The 18,990-nt window shown below is 40.9% G+C and overlaps 1 protein-coding gene across 5 annotated transcripts in view; it reads left to right on the top strand.

Moving 5' to 3' along the window:
* Positions 1–18,990, top strand: part of NR1H4 (nuclear receptor subfamily 1 group H member 4) — a 66,098-nt gene that overhangs the window by 21,681 nt on the left and 25,427 nt on the right. For 2 of the 5 annotated variants that reach the window (XM_084617027.1, XM_084617029.1), the window contains 4 exons: positions 3,398–3,760; positions 11,868–12,020; positions 15,389–15,522; positions 16,879–16,977. In XM_084617027.1, the coding sequence (XP_084473153.1) occupies positions 3,398–3,760; positions 11,868–12,020; positions 15,389–15,522; positions 16,879–16,977 (749 nt within the window). The remainder of the gene's footprint in view (positions 1–3,397; positions 3,761–11,867; positions 12,021–15,388; positions 15,523–16,878; positions 16,978–18,990) is intronic. The other 3 variants (XM_084617028.1, XM_084617030.1, XM_084617031.1) reach the window with 3 other exon arrangements.

The following is an 18,990-nucleotide window of genomic DNA, read 5'->3' as shown; positions in this document are numbered from 1 at the left end:
GTGGGGTGGAGGAGAGAGGGACTGTTTTTGTACTGGTAGAAGTGCTCCTCAGAGTTCCCAGCCACACCCTCTTTTCTGGTGATTATCCCTCAAAAAGGAAAAGGAAAGCAGAAAAAAATACTAAATTTCTTCTGATTTGTAAATACGGTACAAGTTAAAAAAGTATACTTAGCAATGTTCATCAATGACAGTTTATCTCCAGGGTTTCTCATCTGTCTCACCATAGACTTCAGTGGGAGTTGAGGGCATTCAGCATCTCACAGGTTTGGAACCTTGAAGCACACAATTTATTGCACAAAATGCCTCTTGTGATTAAATCTTACAAATCCTCATGGATGAATGTTTGTTGCCTTACTGCAGAAATGTCAAAACCTGAGCTATCACCTGTCATTGTGTTACAGTAGACTTAACAGTGTTTACTGAGATCTCAAGCTTTCCTCCAAGCCCACTCAACATTAAATACAGAGAGAACAGGAGTTATCTAAAGCTGAACTGAGTAACTTCCTGGAAATATAGTTACTTCTCACAGAGCCAATTCCCCGTGGGTCAATGTGAATTTTGCCATGCCCTTCAATAGCACCAGGATATGGACTTTCTTGAACAGAAAGTTTATTGTAATTTGTAAATCACTTTCCTCTTCTCTGTCCAACTTACTGATATGTTTCTTAGATTTAAACTACATCACAGAGGGAGTATTGAGTGTTGTTGAATTGGTTATAATTTATAACTGTGAGATTTAATTTTAATTTGTTTGCATTTTGAAAGTGACTAATAGAATTTTAACAAGTCCATAAAGTACAAGGCTAAGGGAGCCTTCTGTTGGTGCTATTTATCTCTAGGACTTCATTGTTGTATGCTGCTTTTACAGTAACTGCTTCAATTCCTTATCACATTTGGTTAGCTGGTGCCATGATTTGTTATTGTCTTAAGAGGCTAATGCTGCAGTCCTTATTTGGGAAAAAAACTCCCTTGTCTTCAATAGCCATTTCACCAAAGGGGTACAAAGCTAGCCCTTAATCTGCACTTTATCATAGGGGTTCCCAGGCTTGTTCCCCTGTGGCCCACCTGTGCAACTGAAATAGGCACTGTGGCCCACTAGTAACACTTCACACTACTTTCCAAGAGAGGACACTGAGGGTAAAGGTGGTGGTGGGGATTGCCAGGGTAGAGCCATGACTCGAGCTGTTTTCGGGGTTGATGAACCTTTAAATTATGCCCCCTGCTATCAGCCTATATAGTATGATACTGTCCATTCCCGCCTTGCCCACCAGGCAGGTGAGTCATTGTTCCCTCAGGCTGATCAAATGGTAAATCAGGGATGGGGCTGCCGAGCACACAGCCTGGCCTTCCCAGGCTGCCACGTGTCCGTCAGGAAGAGGGGCATTGTGGGACACATGCAGCCCCTGACCTCAGCAGGGACCAGAAACAATCAGAGGGCGAAGGGGCAAGGCAGGTTCCACAGTCAGCCCCCGCTGACACCCTCCGCCTCAGCAGCTCACTAAGTACCTTGAGCTTGTCACCTGGCAAAGCTGCCCCAGTCACCCATCCAGCATCCTGGGATACCTCACAGACACCCTCTGCCCATGAACGAGGGAAGGGTTTGGGAGCTGCCAGTGCTGGACAGAGGCAGGCACTTGGGCTGGGCCTGGCCGTTACCTATAATTAAGACTGCGAGTTTGTCACGCAGGTCACGGAAGTCAGGGATTCCATGACTTTCCAGTACTTCTGTGACTTCTGCAACCGGCAGGTGCAATTGACCCCAGGGCCACCTGAGCAGCTCGGGCAGCCCTGGGGCCAGATGCACACCCCCCCAACAGTGGTGGTCCCGGGCTGCCCCCCTGCCAGCAGTGGTGGCAGTCCCAGACTCCCCCGCTAGCAGCGGTGTGGTGGTCCCGGGCTGGCAGGGCAGTCCCCCGCCGTGCCAGAGCAGCTGCGGCAGTGGTCCTGGGTCTGTGGGGCTGTCCCCTGCTAGCAGCGGCAGTGCTAATCCTGTGCTGCCCCCCTCCCAGCACCAGTGGACACCCCAGCAGGCGCCCCGGAGCCCACCTCAGCACCAGCGGGTGCCCCAGAGTCCCCCTTCCAGAGCAGCAGCTATGCCCCTAGAGCCCCCCAGAACACCAAAGATTTAGTCAGGGGTATATAGTACAAGTCATGGACAGGTCACGGGGATGTGAATTTTTGTTTATTGCCCATGACCTGTCCATGATTTTTACTAAAAATGCACATGACTAAACCTTAGCCTTACCTATAATGGTCATGATCATGGCATTGTCCAGGAGGAAACAGAGCGGCACCATTGAACCCTTCTCCTTGGGGGAGGCTGTGGGGCTGATACTTCAGGGGGCCTGCCAGCCATGAATCACAGGGTGCAATGACTCGGAGTGGGAACAGCTGCGAACTCTCCAGAAATCCTCCAGCTGTCCCGAGAGCTGCCACCTCAGGGGGCCGGCCCCTTCTCCTTGCCCTCTGCCCATAGCCCAGCGGCTTCGCTTTGCCCTCTGCCACCTGCCAGTGCGCTGGGCACATCTGGCCCTGGGCAGGAGCCATTGCTGGCCGCCACTCTGTTGCTGTCCACTTCACAATACAACCCCCACCCCCCGCCATGCCCTTACAAAACTCTACCCATGGCTCCACCTTTGGGCCACAACCCACAGTTTGGGAACCACTCCTGTATCTCATATCACTCTCTATGCTTGGATTATCCTCCCTGATCCTCTGTGTCGTGTAATCTCACGCTTCCCCTTCAGACCCCTCCTGAAGGTTCATTTATTTTGGTTAACCTTCCAGCTCTTGCTAAACCCCACCTTTGTCTTTTCTCCCAGCTGTGTTCCCTCACGCTGTGATACACTAACTCCAAATAAAACAGAAATGAACAAGATATGTGTATCTCCATCTTACTATTGTAGCCTTCCTCCTTCCCATAGCTCCCTTGGCTTCTGTTTACATTTCTTTGCTGTGTTTTTGTGTCTAATCCAGATTGAGAGCTCCTTTGTAATGTGGACTGCTTTCCCTTAATTGTCTGTAGAGCATTATGTACATTTTTAGCTCTGTAGAAATAATAATCTTTCAAGATTTTCTAAGGAAATAGCAGTGCAAAATATTTTCATTGCCTGTAATAAAGTAGCTGAGAATGTTAATTTATACTGAGAGCGTCTTTCTGTATATTTGTAGAGACCTAGTGCATAGGGGGTTCTGTGACTGGGGCCTCTGGATGCTGAGGGAAGTATAAATATTATCAAGACTATTTTAGAGTTCTTTATGTTTAGTCAATACAATCTCTAGGATTAATAAATAATTTTTTTCCAGTATGTGAGACTGGTATATTTAGGAATGGAAACTGTTCCAGTGACTGTGGTTTAATGGTACTAATGCATATTGTTTCTGCATTATTATGTAGGTGTTCTTACAGAGGCAATGAGTTCTCCAGTGCAAGAACCAGATGTGTCAGCTTATACACAGTACAGCAGTATGCCGTTCCCCCCAGTTCAGCCTCAGATTTCATCACCACCTTATTATTCCAACCTTGGCTTTTACCCCCAGCAGCCTGAAGAATGGTATTCCCCTGGAATGTATGAACTCAGGAGAATCCCCTGTGAGAACTTTTTCACAAGAGAGACAGAACTAGCGGATATACCTGTAGCCAAGAAGTCTAGACTGGGCCACTCCACGGGAAGAGTGAAAGGAGAAGAGCTATGTGTTGTCTGTGGTGACAAAGCATCTGGATACCACTATAATGCTCTGACTTGTGAGGGGTGCAAAGGTAGGGCAAAATATGAATGAATCTGTCACAAAATAAGTTTGGGGGGAAATAGATATTTATTTCTGAAATTTCATTTTGCCTTAATTGAAAAGCTCATTCAAGTGCTTACCCTTTGTAGATCTTTGCATTTGGATCCAATGCACTGTTATTAACTGGCTAGGTAGTAGTACTGTTGAAAAGGATCTGGGCGGTATAGTGGATCACAAATTGAATATGGGTCAACAATGTGATGGAGTTGCTAAGAAGGCCAATATCATTCTGGACTGTATTAACAGGAGTGTTATATGTATGTAAGACACAGGAGGTAACTGTCTCAGGCTACGTGGCACTGGTGAGGCCACAGGTGGAGCACCATGTCCAATTCTGGGCACACCACTTCAGGAAAGATGTGGGCAGAGCCCAGAGGAGAGCAATAAAAATGACAAAAGTTTTAGAAAATTTGCGGATGATACTAAACTGGGAGGAGTGGTAGATACGCTGGAGGGGAGGGATAGGATACAGAACGACCTAGACAAATTGGAGGATTGGGCCAAAAGAAATCTGATGAGGTTCAATAAGGATAAGTGCAGGGTCCTGCACTTAGGATGGAAGAACCCAATGCACAGCTACAGACTAGGGACCGAATGGCTAGGCAGCAGTTCTGCGGAAAAGGACCTAGGGGTGACAGTGAACGAGAAGCTGGATATGAGTCAGCAGTGTGCCCTTGTTGCCAAGAAGGCCAATGGCATTTTGGGATGTATAAGTAGGGGCATAGCGAGCAGATCAAAGGACGTGATCGTTCCCCTCTATTCGACATTGGTGAGGCCTCATCTGGAGTACTGTGTCCAGTTTTGGGCCCCACACTTCAAGAAGGATGTGGATAAATTGGAGAGAGTCCAGCGAAGGGCAACAAAAATGATTAGGGGACTGGAACACATGAGTTATGAGGAGAGGCTGAGGGAGCTGGGATTGTTTAGCCTGCAGAAGAGAAGAATGAGGGGGGATTTGATAGCTGCTTTCAACTACCTGAAAGGGGGTTCCAAAGAGGATGGCTCTAGACTGTTCTCAATGGTAGCAGATGACAGAACGAGGAGTAATGGTCTCAAGTTGCAGTGGGGGAGGTTTAGATTGGATATTAGGAAAAACTTTTTCACTAAGAGGGTGGTGAAACACTGGAATGCGTTACCTAGGGAGGTGGTAGAATCTCCTTCCTTAGAGGTTTTTAAGGTCAAGCTTGACAAAGCCCTGGCTGGGATGATTTAACTGGGAATTGGTCCTGCTTTGAGCAGGGGGTTGGACTAGATGACCTTCTGGGATCCCTTCCAACCCTGATATTCTATGATTCTATGAAAACCTGACCTCTGAAAAAAGGTTAAAAAATTGAGGATGTTTAATCTTGAGAAAAGAAGGCTCAAGGGGGTGACCTGACAACAGCCTTCCAATATGTTAACGTGTGGTGTGTGTGTGGTGGTGGAACTCAGCAGTATTCTTTGAAATGTCAATAGTCTGACCGTTCAAAGTAGGCATGCATTGCTTGTTCATTGGGTAGCATTTAGAAGACTGGATTCGGAAATAGTGAAGTCAATGGTGTTACACCAAAGTAGAGTTTATCTCATTGTGTCTCAACATCAGTTCTCAGCAGACATTCTCCTCATGACATGACTCAGCATTGTTCAGCTCTCATGGTTCTTAACTCTGTAGAGCTGTGCTGGTATAGTAAATTCACCCTTTTGGTGGATTTCATTGTAGAGCACTTTTCATAAAAGGAAGAGCTAGAATCAAACTGTGTCCTTTTAGTTGAAGAGGCAACTCCTCTTGTTCTTTAATTAAACCAATTAAATATTCTCCACATCCACACAAGGTAGGTCGCAAAAAAATAACGGGCTTAGTCTGCAGCGAGGGACATTGAGGGTAGAGATTAGGAAAATCTTTCTGACTCGAAGGGTGGTTAAGCTCTGGAACAGGCTTCCAAGGGAGGCTGCGGAATCACCGTCACTGGAGGTTTTTGAGAACAGGTTGGACAAACACCTATCAAGGATGGTCTAGGTTTATTTGGTCCTGCCTCAGCACAAGGGGCTGGACTTGAGGACTTCGCAAGGTCTCTTCCAGTCATACATTTCTATAATTCTATGATTATTTTCCCTGGGACACATTGGTAGTTTCATTCCTTTGTGAATATAGAATATACATTGCCTTGCAGCACTGTTGATTGACAAACTTAAAGCAAAAGTGTTTGTCCACCAAAACCTACCATCACCAATCAATCAATCCAATCCATCCATCCACCCATCATTGTCGTCAGCAGCAGCAGCAAAACAAACAGTTGATTTAAAATAAGAACTATCGCTGGTCAAGCCTACATCATTTCTGAGTTCTGATCTGTAAATATTGTTTAAACCCCCCTCCTCACAAAAAATTCAGTCTGTGGAGTATTACATTGCATGTCTTTCATTTCTTGGAAGACAGCATGAGGGTAAAATGAGCAGCTGAAAGGACTGGTAATAGTATAAGAGCTTTTCACTTCTATGTTGTCAGTTCAGCATCTAATCCAAGTCAGTAGTGACTGAAAGTGATCACCATCTGATGGCTTGTTGGTGGCCTATAGGAAATGCATGGGTGCAATTAAAAAGTTATTTCCAGTGCTAGGACTAGTAACAGTCGTCATTTTAATATTATTCTATAAGGAATACCTCCAAAATTGATAATATCTCTAAAACTAGAATGAACATTTTAAGTGTGCCCAGTGAACAGAGCCCACACGTGGCAAAAAAAGCCACTCACCATTATTAGCAATCTGTTGTTGGTAGTTTCAGCAGAGAGGACAAGGACGTAGCAGCTGAACAACTTTTACTCCTAGAGATGGTTCTTCCAGGGCACATTGGTAGATAATTGCATCAAATAAGGGAATTATCCTTCCCTGCAACATAAGTCAATACTCTTGAGCCCAATAACTTGTGGATGGAACTATGTGTATCTTTCAGAAAAAAATCCAGTGTTGATTTAAAGACTCCAAGTGATGATAAGTTTACAACCTCCCTTGGTAAGCTGTTCCAGTGATTAATTGCCCTCATTATTAAATGGCTTTTACCAAATGAAATGTAATAATTTTTCCAGCAGTTATAACTAGAGACTGAGGAAACAACATGGTAAAAACTAAAAACATTTTGGGCCAAAATCATTCCAAGTACAACTCTCATGTAAGTGTTGGGATCAGTGGTGACAGTAAATGTATGTTCAGGTCTCCTTGTTGATTTTACTTAAATCATTCTGTGAAACCATTATGTTACTGTTTTATTGGGATAATTCATTTTGTGTTTTCACTGTTTCATTGCTACAACATCAGTTACATAGGAAAGCACAACCCTTGGTCAAAGACTGTAAAAGTTGAATTATTTAAGGTTAATGTATTATGTTTCTGCAATAAACCTTAGAATGGCTTCAAGCAATAGTAAGATGATGTGCTGAGGGGGAGAGGAGAACAATTCTGTTTGAAAAGCTGGATAGTATGTTTTAATGGTCTTAGCATTCTGGCTCTCTGGTGCCCTTCACCCCAGAGGTGGCTGCATTTCAGTGGTGCTAAATGTGTGGAGTTAAGCACTTTGGTCTCCTTCAGAATGAAAGGCTCTATATAAAAGTAAGATATTACTATCAACATTAATCTACAATTTGAATAGAGAGCCAGTGCAAAGCATGATAGAACCAATTAAATATATCTGAGATACCTGAATACAAACCAGTCTATTTATATTTGAAATTTTGAAGAGAATTTAGTGAACCTTGAGTGGTTTACTTATAAATTGAAAGAGCTGCTGACCTTATATTCTCTCTCTCTTTTTTTGTGGGGGAAAAAAAACATGTTTTATTGGCTCACAAGAGATTTGTATTCTGGAGCTGTGCATACATTCAATTTTTTGTGACTATATTACTATCCGCATACAGATACATGTGAATATTGCCCATCACTTGGCAAGAAAAAAATGGTTTGAAAATCTGATTTTCTATTTATCCTTTCCCCAAAATATCAATCAAAAAGCAAACTAAACAGGATGCACACCTCTGAGATCTAGGCTTATGCTAGAATTTTTTTAAAAGATACTTTAAAAATTGAAAACTTCTGTGGGACATCTCTCATCCCTAATTGTGCAGTTATAAATTATTACATCATTCTACAATAATGGCATAATGGTCCATAAACAATGAGACAGTTTACAAGTGTTATTACAATGTTTGGGATATTATATATTACAGTATTTTCTACAGTCTATTCCATTGTAACACCTGTCCTGGTTAGGCATTATAAAACCTTCTTTCGGTATGTCTACACTGCAATTAAAAAATCTGCAGCTGGCCCATTCCAGCTGACTTGGGCTTGGGCTAAGGCGATGTTTAATTGCAGTGTAGACATTGCTGGAGCTTAGGCTCAAGGATCCTGTGAGGTGGGAGAGTTCCAGAGCTCGGTCTGTAGGCCGAGCATGAATGTCTACATCGCAGTTAAGCAGCCCCGTATCCTGAGCCACACAAGCCCCAGTCAGGTGGCATGGGACAGCTGCAGATGTCTAATTCCAGTGTAGACATACCCTGTGAGGAGGCCTTAGAGCACATTTGGACCCTAACTGGAATCTAGAGACCCCTCTGGAAAGGGGTGGTATACAAGTCACATGAATTTAGTGGGGCAGACTATAGCGTCATACTCATTTATTGAAGTCACAAAATCATTTACATTGACAGAAAAGTGGATTATATACTCCGTCGCCTACAAAATGGCCTAGCTGATTTTTATTACCCCCAAACTATTCCTGATAATCCTTGATGTATGTCATGTCAAACCACAGATATTTCCTGTTAAAGTCATTCCACATTCATCTTCTCACTCTCTCTAGAAAGTCAGGACAGTTTGTGTGGTGATGGAACTCAGACTACTGACATTTCAAAGAATACTGCTGACCGTTCAAAGTAGGCATGCATTGCTTGTTCATTGGGTAGCATTTAGAAGACTTGATTCGGAAATAGTGAAGTCAATGGTGTTACACCAAAGTAGAGTTTATCTCATTGTGTCTCAACATCAGTTCTCAGCAGACATTCTCCTCATGACATGACTTAGCATTGTTCAGCTCTCATGGTTCTTAACTCTGTGGAGCTGTGCTGGTATAGTAAATTCACCCTTTTGGTGGATTTCATTGTAGAGCACTTTTCATAAAAGGAAGAGCTAGAATCAAACTGTGTCCTTTTAGTTGAAGAGGCAACTCCTCTTGTTCTTTAATGTCTTATACAGTATATGCAACATACAATTCAGTATTTGGATATGATAGAACTGGTTAATTTCATTTCAAATTCATTTTGTAGGAGAGAGAGAGACCACAAACATGCTCTTGTTTATTTTCATGCACCAGATGACCTCTACCTGATGCAAAACCAAACACTTCAACAGGGGACAGGGTGGGAAAAGCAATATATACACTGAAGCCCCAGTCTCATAAATTGTTCAATGTATCTGTATAAAGCCCAATTAAAGTTGGTGAGGGTCTGCCTGTGAAGAACAACTTTCAGGACTGGGGCCGGAAAAAGGGAGTTCTACCCATAACTAACCCGAATCACTGTTGAGGCTAACAGAACAAAACACATTCATAGTTTCTAACTGAAGCTAGTTGTTGAGATTTTGGAAGATCAGATAAGGTTAGCAATGTCAAAATGCAAAAAACACCTTATTTTTAAATCCCCCCCCCAGACACTGTCTCCCCAAATATCTTGCCTGATTTGCCTCAGATTGTCCCAAAAAATTCTCCTTTAGCACAAGATCACACACGTGACATTTCAGGACGTTTGATTTAACTCTGGAGTTGTTATTACTAAGGGATATGTGTCAAAAATTGGGCTTATAGGGGAGAACTAACTTTGACATTACTAGGGAGAAGACTATCTAGAGAGAAACTGCTAAGAATGTCACTCCATAATAAAAATGGGATGAGAGTAAGGTTGAAAATTCTGCTTTGCCAGAGCAGAAAAATATTTTGGATTTTAAAAATTGTTTCTTTCAGTAGGAAACAGTCACAGTTCTAAATTTTGTTGGTTTATAAATCTCACTGATTTGGCATCACTACATGTTGTCAATAAGTTGCATTTGCTAAAGCTTTTGCAATTCTTTACATACAAATAACAGCTAATAAAGTGTTGCCTAGATCTTGTTTATGCTAGCCATAATAACAGCAATCTGACTTCTAATGGTCATAAACATATTTGCATACAGCTTTTGAATATAACTGTCATAAATGATTTTCTTCATGAATTGCAGCCTTTAAATAAATTGTTTAAAATAAAATTAGAACATGATCTGAAACAAATTGAACTGCCATTTAACTGGTATTGAAAATCTACAGCTTAAACCTAGACCTTTTCTTCCTTCCCTGACCAGCATATGGAAATGTGTTAAACTCCATGTGAATGGCAAACAAAAATAATGTCTGGGTCTGACTGAAAGTTCCAAATAATCTGCATTTCAAAAGAGGTTAGTGTCAATCAAGTATATTTGAATGGAAAAAGAGAACTATTCAAAACACACAGTACAGGAGACAGGAGTCAAAGAAGTGCCAAGTTTGTTGTTGCTAAATAGAATTTTATTATTTTTTGTAACAAAATGTTAGGGCTGGGATGGATAATTTAAATTAAAGATGGGCCTGAGCCATGACACTAATTTGGATCCACCGTGAATTTCTCAACAATTCAGGGGTACATGTAGGCATATGTGTCCTAGTTCAATGCCTTTCAGAGAGAAAACAAAGAAGAGAGCCAGATCTGAACTTCCCCCCGAGTTGACTGTGGGTGATTGGATCCTGTGTTTTTGTTCAGTCCCACCTTTAGTGAATGGAAGTGTCAGGTAGAATACTACCAGGACTGAGATTAGGGTTAGCCTGTACTACAAATCAGCCATGTGCCCTCAGGGGCTTCCAGGAACCCCTTTTTAAAATTCTGCCACCAAACTGATGGAAGAGTTGAGATTATTTCCCATGCCTGACGGAGTTCACTCCCTCTTTGAATGCTGCTAAATCATCCCATCTAAAACACAGCATTCGAAAAATGCTATGCTTGCAAAATGAAGCACTAAAAGTTCAGGAAATGTTAAAGCAAAGGTTGCCTGTGCAACTGTATCTTTGCCCTCCTAGTAAGTGGTATTATAATAGTCTTTTATTGCATAGAATTTCACTGCATGAATGCATACTGTCTTTTCCACAGTAGCGCAGTCTGAGTACAGGTTGGACAGTGAATAAGGGCTTTGTACTGAATCAGAAAGGGGTCTGTGGATCCATGATTTTCTTTGGGCTAATTTCTGTTTGCAGTTCTTTACACCAATGTAAACCTGGAGTGAATCCAGGGAAACTAAATTCCGTGAAACTTGACTTCAGTGGGACTAATTGTGTGGTTAAAGTTAGAAAAGTGCTTAAGTACCTTGCTGAATTAGGGCCTCAGTGTACCAGAAGGGCAGAGTTTAATGAAGGAGGCAAGGGGTTGTTGCAAACGAGGGAGGAATCGTCTACTTTAATATGTAGGATGAAACTAAATATAGTTCAGAGGCTTCATTCTAGATGGGCAGGCAGTCTGTGTGACCCTGCTTACATGTGTTTGCAAGTACTCTAATTCTCGGTAATTGAGACAATGGGAATTCACTCAAATGGGTTTGCTGCCTGCACTCTCATGGCTTGTCCTGTCCTCAGAGTCCTTCAAGTGAATTGTAGCCTCATAGTTGTTCATTGGCTATTAGAGTACTGTCCAGTATTGTGTATAATCCTGGTATTTGAACCACAGTGATGGGTTCCAAATTTGCATCTGAACCTTCTCAAGGATCCCAGATATTTGGATGTGGGATTTTAGTTCAGGCCAATGTCTAGTGTATAGACCCACATCATATAATATCTGGTTCTAAATGATATTGCATGGACCACTTAGGTGCAAGTAATGGTTTAAAGTAGCAATAATTCAGCCATCAGCATGTCCAAGTGATACCAAAAGGAACTGGAGTTGTTGCAGAATGTGTTGCATTCAGAGGGTGAAACAGTTATGCAGTCTCTTTTCAAGCTAATCAGTTCCCCACTTTGCAGTGCCTTCTTACACATCTATCTCACTGTTGTTTGCACAGGCTTCTTCAGAAGAAGTATCACTAAAAATGCTGTATACAAGTGTAAAAATGGAGGCAATTGTGAGATGGACATGTACATGAGAAGAAAGTGCCAGGAGTGCCGCCTGCGGAAATGCAAACAAATGGGGATGTTGGCTGAATGTATGTATACAGGTATTTGCATCAAGCAAGCAAAGTACTTTGAAAATATATTCAATCTTACATTTGTCTAACTGGGCTGTGGCTAATATGCTGAAGCCTCCATACATATACAAAGGTGGGTAAAACCCTCAAAGATATAATCTAGCAAATCTGAAGGCATGGACTGTAGCATTAAAGGCACTGCAGTCCATGCTCAACAAATCTTATTGAATAGGCATGACATACCCATGAATGATGAGATTTGGTTAATGATAGGGGACACCAGAGCGTGAGGTGTGTGATGATCTGGTGGTGAAGAAAGGACTTTCCCTGCCAGAGTGGGCTGACACAGCGAAAGGCAAGAGCCAAAGGGGCTACCCAAGTGCGAGGAAAAGCCACTCCAGTAGCTATGGAAAAAGGAGGGAGGTGGTGGAAGGCATCAATTGGAGAAGGGGAGGAATACAAAGAAGCAGGGAATTTTCAGTGCTATGTAGGGCAGAGAAGGAACAGACTTACCCCTACCCCAAACCACCTTTTTATGGACTGCCTGCCAGCCCTTCCCAGCCAATTCCAATGCTTGTATGAAACTGCTGGCAATAAACCAATGGCGGATCTCCTGAAAAAGGAGGGCTACCATTGGCTGGAAGTTGCTGTGTGCTGCAGTCCTCCTCTGGCAATCTGGGCTGGCCTGGTAAGGGACAGCCCTTTTTTAAAATCGTCTCATTAGTTCTTCTAATGGAGGTATAGAGCTATATAGGTACAATCACCTCCAAAGAACTTGGCTTTTAGATTTAAACCATGTTTTATATTAAAAAAAATTGGAATTCAGGCTGACATATTACTTATATAATTACCAAGCTCCAGGCCAATGTACTTTAAACATCTGTGATACTTCACTACACCCCAAAATGAGGAGTTAAAGTTCTACCAGTAATTCAATTTCAACTATAACAGTAATAGTCATTCCATATTTGAAGGCTCACTCCTAGAAATATAGTGTACACACCTGCATATGCTGCCTTCAGTGAATAGGACTGCAGTTTATTCTATTTATTGATGGCTCCAATCATTTTAGCACACTGTAGTGTCAAACCAATTTAGGTTCATACAGGAAATTAATCTACTCTGAGTTTTTAATATACTTCTCTTTTTTTAATCTGATCATGAGATGCTATATTAACTGTTGGCTTTGTGAGAAACAATAACCTCCATCAATATTTGGAATGCATGCAAATATAATATAATTAATCTTTCATTCTGTAAATTGAACAGACTACAAAGATCCTGAGATATGACATATTCTCGTACAATACATAAATATCCAAACAAATGCCACCAAAGTGATGATAGCACTCAATGAGTCAGTAAGTGTCATAGGAAAATAAAAACCCATGGAGTTGGACTCAGATTCATTGTTCCACAAATTCAAGAGATCAGGATTCTCTGAGTGACTCATGGCAGCAGAAAAACAACAGATCACAGAAAAAAAAATAGGTTAGTGTAAATAATACTGACTGAGGACACATGAAACTTTTAAACTGGCTGATCATTTTCTCAAATTGGCATATGTGAAACAAAGACCGACAATAGGTGCTGCCATTTGAATCTTTCTCTGCAATGGAAACACTTACTTTGTTACTGGGTATCTCATGTTACTCATAACTTAAACATAAGCATGTTCGAAAGCACTTCAGTGAGGACATTTTGCAAGTCATCATTTAACAAGTTTCAAAGGAAGACCACACCGTATATGGTTGGTTTTAGATCAGGGCTTGACAGGGTGGTAAAACCTCAAGCTTCTATTTATACATTGTCTTAAGTTGAAGAAGTTTCTTTGAAATAAAAGGTTACCTTGAACTTTGTTTCAGTTACTCATACCAGAGGGTTGCAATTATAAACACTGAAGAATTTTGCTATAGCAAAAAGGGAGGTAGAGTCTTATAAACATTTATGGCCCTACTCACTAAACGTTTCTATGTCCTTTGCACATAAACCACAAATACGGTGAAATTATTTAACCATCAGCTTCAAATATATTTTTGTACTTATAGTTGCAGTTCTTTAGCGTGACCTGAGTTTCTACTTAAAGGCCAGATTCTGCCACTCTTATTCCGGCTGAATCGCACTCCTAGTCTCACTGAAATGGAGCCATTTCTGGAATTAGAGTAAAATGCTGGCTGCATTGAAATCAATAGGAGGTTTGCAACTAACTTCAGTGAAGCTATAATTTCACCCCCAAAGTACTACTCAGCATAAATAAGAATGGCAGAATCAGGCCTTTAGTGTACAGGACACAAAGCAAACCAAATTTTTCCCAGAAAAGAAATAGGCCAGATCCTCATCTGGTATAAATCAGTGTAGCTCCACTGACTGCCCCAGTTTACATCAGCTGAGGATCTGGCCCAATGGTTTTAGCAGGATTGCTTTACATCTATTCTTTAGAAAAATAAAGCTAGGATGTTGTAAAAATGAGGCAGTACAATCACATACCTTGATGCCAATTATTATCTGCAACATTCCTATCACTGATATTTTCCTATTTCAAGGTACTATATGTAAGTCTTATTTTAATCATGTAAACTTCCTCTTCTCTCAGTGGTGTTGGTAGGTTATTTTATATAGTGCTTAAACAGGAAATTAAAAACATTCACAACTGAATTCAGTGTTTACATATCTTTCCCCACCATCATATACTTTCTGAATGAGTCTCTTTTCCTGTTCTGCATTTTCAAGATTGGAGAGCCAGGCAGACTCCTTGAAAGAAACTCTAAATTGAAGTTCTGTGATGATTATATTCTTAGATCCATTCATACCTGCTTGCCTGTTGGTCAGTTTGCTGGTTTTCTTTTGAGGGTTGGTTCTGTTAATTGTTATTATTTAGTAATTGTTCAGCACAGATGGTGTGCTGGTTGCTGTGCATAATGCACCTAAAGATAGCCCCGACCCAAGTTGTTTACAGTCTATAAGAATAAATACATTAAGTGACAAATATTTAATTTAAGAACACAATAGACTCTAATCAATAATAAACCCTGGGCTTGATTCAATCTGCTAGTGCAGGGAGGTACAAATTGTGGCAGTTGACCAGATAATGCACTGGATCAGCACATATTTATTTGAGCATAAGCTCACGAAAGCTTGTGCTCAAATAAATTGGTTAGTCTCTAAGGTGCCACAAGTCCTCCTTATTCTTTTTGCAAATACAGACTAACACGGCTGCTACTCTGAAAGCTGTTTTCAGAGAATGTCTTGCATGGGTAAGTCGTTTATTGGTGTTAAAGGGCAATATGTGGGCATGCTCATGTACTTACTTGGTTCCACACTGGTATATGAAAATTAACCTACCCTAATATGTCTTTTGGGGTGTGAATCCTATGAACGTATTATTTGCAATGCTGCAGGTTTGTTAACAGAAATACAATGCAAGTCAAAACGTCTAAGAAAACATGTGAAACAGCCGCCTGATCAGACAGCCAACGAAGATAATGAGGGAGCGGACCTGAAGCAAGTGACATCTACAACTAAAATATACAGGGTAATAAAATTCATGGAAATAGTCTGTACAATAATTAGGATGTTTTAGCTACATGCAAAGAACACAGCATACTATGGTTACACTGAAGTAATTTAGAGAATCGCCTTATGTAGCCAGACACATTTCCCTCAGTGTTTATAGTGTTTACCTATAATTAATGAAATAGCTTTATTTGAGGATCTAAGGCATTAGTCTACGGCAATAACATGTAAAACGGTAACTTCTCATATAGATTCTAAGGGGGGGTATCTTGACCCTAACATGTTAATTATGCATGCATGTACGTATGCACATGCACACGTTAGCATACACATTCCACACAGAGATTAGATCTATGTGGTAGAAATATCCATGGGATAAACTGCAGAGACGTGATAAACTGCAGAAGACACATTAAGTAAGATTCATCACATGGCTGTGCAAATTATCCGTGGATATTTTTACGATACATATTTACAGATCTAATCTCTGCATGGGATGTGTCTATTGAATAATTACGGTTTTATAAATTATCATGCACCTTTGACCACCTCACCTGCACTCTGTCATGAATCCATCTCCCTCAGGACTACTATTAATATGCTAAATCTGAGTACCTGCAAACAGTTGCCATAAAAAGATCAGTTTGATAGAAGGAAACTTTGCTCTTTCTCCCCAAATGTGGAATTCCAATCCTCCAACACTACCCCCCCCCAAATTTACAGCTGCCCAACGGCCATGATGGCAATATTCAGTCCTTACTTGCATCAGTTACCGATTTAAATTTGGATACCTTGCTGCCCTTCAGGACTAGAAATAGGAGCAAAGGAAAAGCAAGATTTCTGACATTCCAAATGGACCTAGTGTTTGCTTCTAGACCTGGAATGTGCGGAGATATTAGACCTTAAAATCTGATATTCTTAGGTATAGAAAAGCAATATCAAGTCACGTTAGAGGCTTTTAATGCTTCTTTTGAGCCTTACCCAGTTGGGGACACATAATAATTACGATACCTGAGATATACAGAGTCCAGATGTTTTTTGAAACTCACTAAAACATCTATAAAATAGTTTTTCTGTAAAGTAAGTGTCATGTATAGAATATATGAGGGTGTGGTATTGAGGTTTTGGGGTGTCCACATAACTCACTAATTACCAAACCTGATAATACTTCCACTCCAAACTCATGCTGGTAAAACATTTATACCACTCTATCATTGATCCTTTGTATACATCTGCAGTCTTTAAGGGGCTAGGCAGACTTCTCATCTTGTTGACATCCAAATGTAAGATGTAAATCAATACAAACTTACTGAAGTAAGAGATGCTAGATCACTTCCAGTTACTGAACTTTATGGGTTTTTTTCTGCCAGTATAGGAGAAAGTAGAACTTACCCCAGAACAGCAGAACCTTCTTCATTACATCATGGATTCCTATAGTAAACAAAGAATTCCTCAAGAGGTATCAAAAAAACTTGTAAGTACACAAATTAATTAGTCTTTTGAAAGTTATTTGGGTTGTATGCAGCGACTACGGGGCTTTATTATTATTATTAGCATTAGTTAAGGTGGTGTACTGAGGGCTGTGTTTGAACTGCAAGCTGTCACTTTAAGAGTGGGAGGGTTTTCTGGTCCTGTTTGCAGGCTACAGGCTCTGTAACATCTGGGAGCAGCTTAAAGCAAGTTGGGGTGAGTTATGTCAGTCTGTTTTAGGGAGCAGCCTGTTTCTGCGCTCTTTTTGTTTGTAAACATTTTGAATTCTAAGAAATAAAGCAACCTTCCAGCAAGGATATTTATGTTTTTTTTTTAATTTAATGTTTCTGGGTGTACGTTGTGAACATAAGTTAACATTTATATGAAAGTAGCACCTAGAGCCCTCAACCAGGTTGACACTGTACAAACACATAGTAAATTACAGTACTTGCCCCCAAAGAGCTTACAGTCTAAAAGAAGAGTTTACAATCTAAAAGTATATAAGAAAATCAGAATCTGTTCTTAAATCACTACAATCTGACCATTTCTTTGTTCATTGAACCCAAATATTGAGGAGAAGAGTGTGCATCTTGGGGGAAAGTGACTAACACCCTCAAATCACTCAGATAATGATTAATCACTGAAGACTTTCAAATAGGTAGTATAATGTGATGCTATATTGAATATTGCTTAACTGAAATCTACATTGACTAGTAAAATCTGAATTTGTGTGAATAAACTACAGCCTCCAAGACTGTTGTCATAAAGTCGCCGTCACACACAAACACACATATAAAGACACTTGATCTTTTGGTCTGGCTGAGCACAGCAAAGAATCCAGGAAGTGGGAGGCAAAGGTGGCTTTTTATTGCCTTATCAGACTATGGTTATTCTTCCTAAGGGCAAGTTAGAGGAGCCTTAGGACTAGATCTGGTAAGAAAATAATCGCAAAAAAAATTCGAACTTTGCAACAAGAATATCAAACCAAAAACTTGAAATGTTTCAGTTTTTGGAACCAAAAACTTCTTTTTTTTTCAGTTTTTCCTTTTGGGATTTCTCCCCCCTTTCTTTCTCTCCCTTTCTTTCACCGCCTCTCTTTTTCAGTGGCAAAATGAAAAATAAAAAAAAGCAGAAAAAGGGGAGAAAAGATAAAGGGGGAAAAGAGAGGGGAAAATGGGAGAAAATATTTTGGTTTCCAAGTTTGAAAACTAAAAAAAATTCAGTTTGGGGGGGGGGTTGTTAAAAAAATGGAAAATGTCAATAAACAAAACAACAACAACAACAAAGAGTTTTGAACAAAATATGTTGACCAGCTCTCCTCAGGGCTCAATCCTTTTGACATTCCACTATACCGGGGGAGTTATGTGGCATGTGCGACAAACTGGCTATGCCAGTTCTATGTCACTTGGGTTTTACAACCACTTCAGTTGCCTAGTTAAATCAGCTATACTGTCCCTTTGCACTGGTGGAGCAATTTTTTGTAATGGTATATTTCTTTTCCCGTCGTTGTGGTGAATCAATGTAGTAGCTGGTCTGAAACTATGCTACTTGTTGCTGCAGTTCCATCAGATCTTGCAAGCACATAGGGTTGGGCCAAGTAAATACTTAGATGGGTGACCTCCAAGGAATATCCTGGGTGCTGTAGGCAGTAATGTTAGTTGAGTAGCTGGCACCCTTCCCCTTGAATCCATATGAACTAATGTTCCAGTGTGGTACTGCTGGAGGTGCGGTTACACACATGATATTGAAAAAGCAAGGTTCTGACCACTTGGGGTCAGTAAAGGTTTCATGCTCTTTTCATAAGTGTAGGACTGTTAACCCTGGTGACCTGGCCAAATTCCAATCTGGAGATGATATTCTGCCTTTCTAAATTCCCAGTGCAGTTGCAACTGAATACAGTGTCTTTCCTCACTCCTTAATCTAAACTACTGTGTAACATTGCTTTGTAGTGGCAAGCAGCTGCCACAATCCACCTGAAATCTTAAAATCCCAAACTTCTGTATACTTTTATTACCTA

Source organism: Lepidochelys olivacea (genome assembly GCF_965140295.1).
Source record: "Lepidochelys olivacea isolate rLepOli2 genome assembly, chromosome: 1".
Lineage (NCBI taxonomy): Eukaryota > Metazoa > Chordata > Testudines > Cheloniidae > Lepidochelys > Lepidochelys olivacea.
This window is presented reverse-complemented; position numbering and strand designations above follow the sequence as displayed.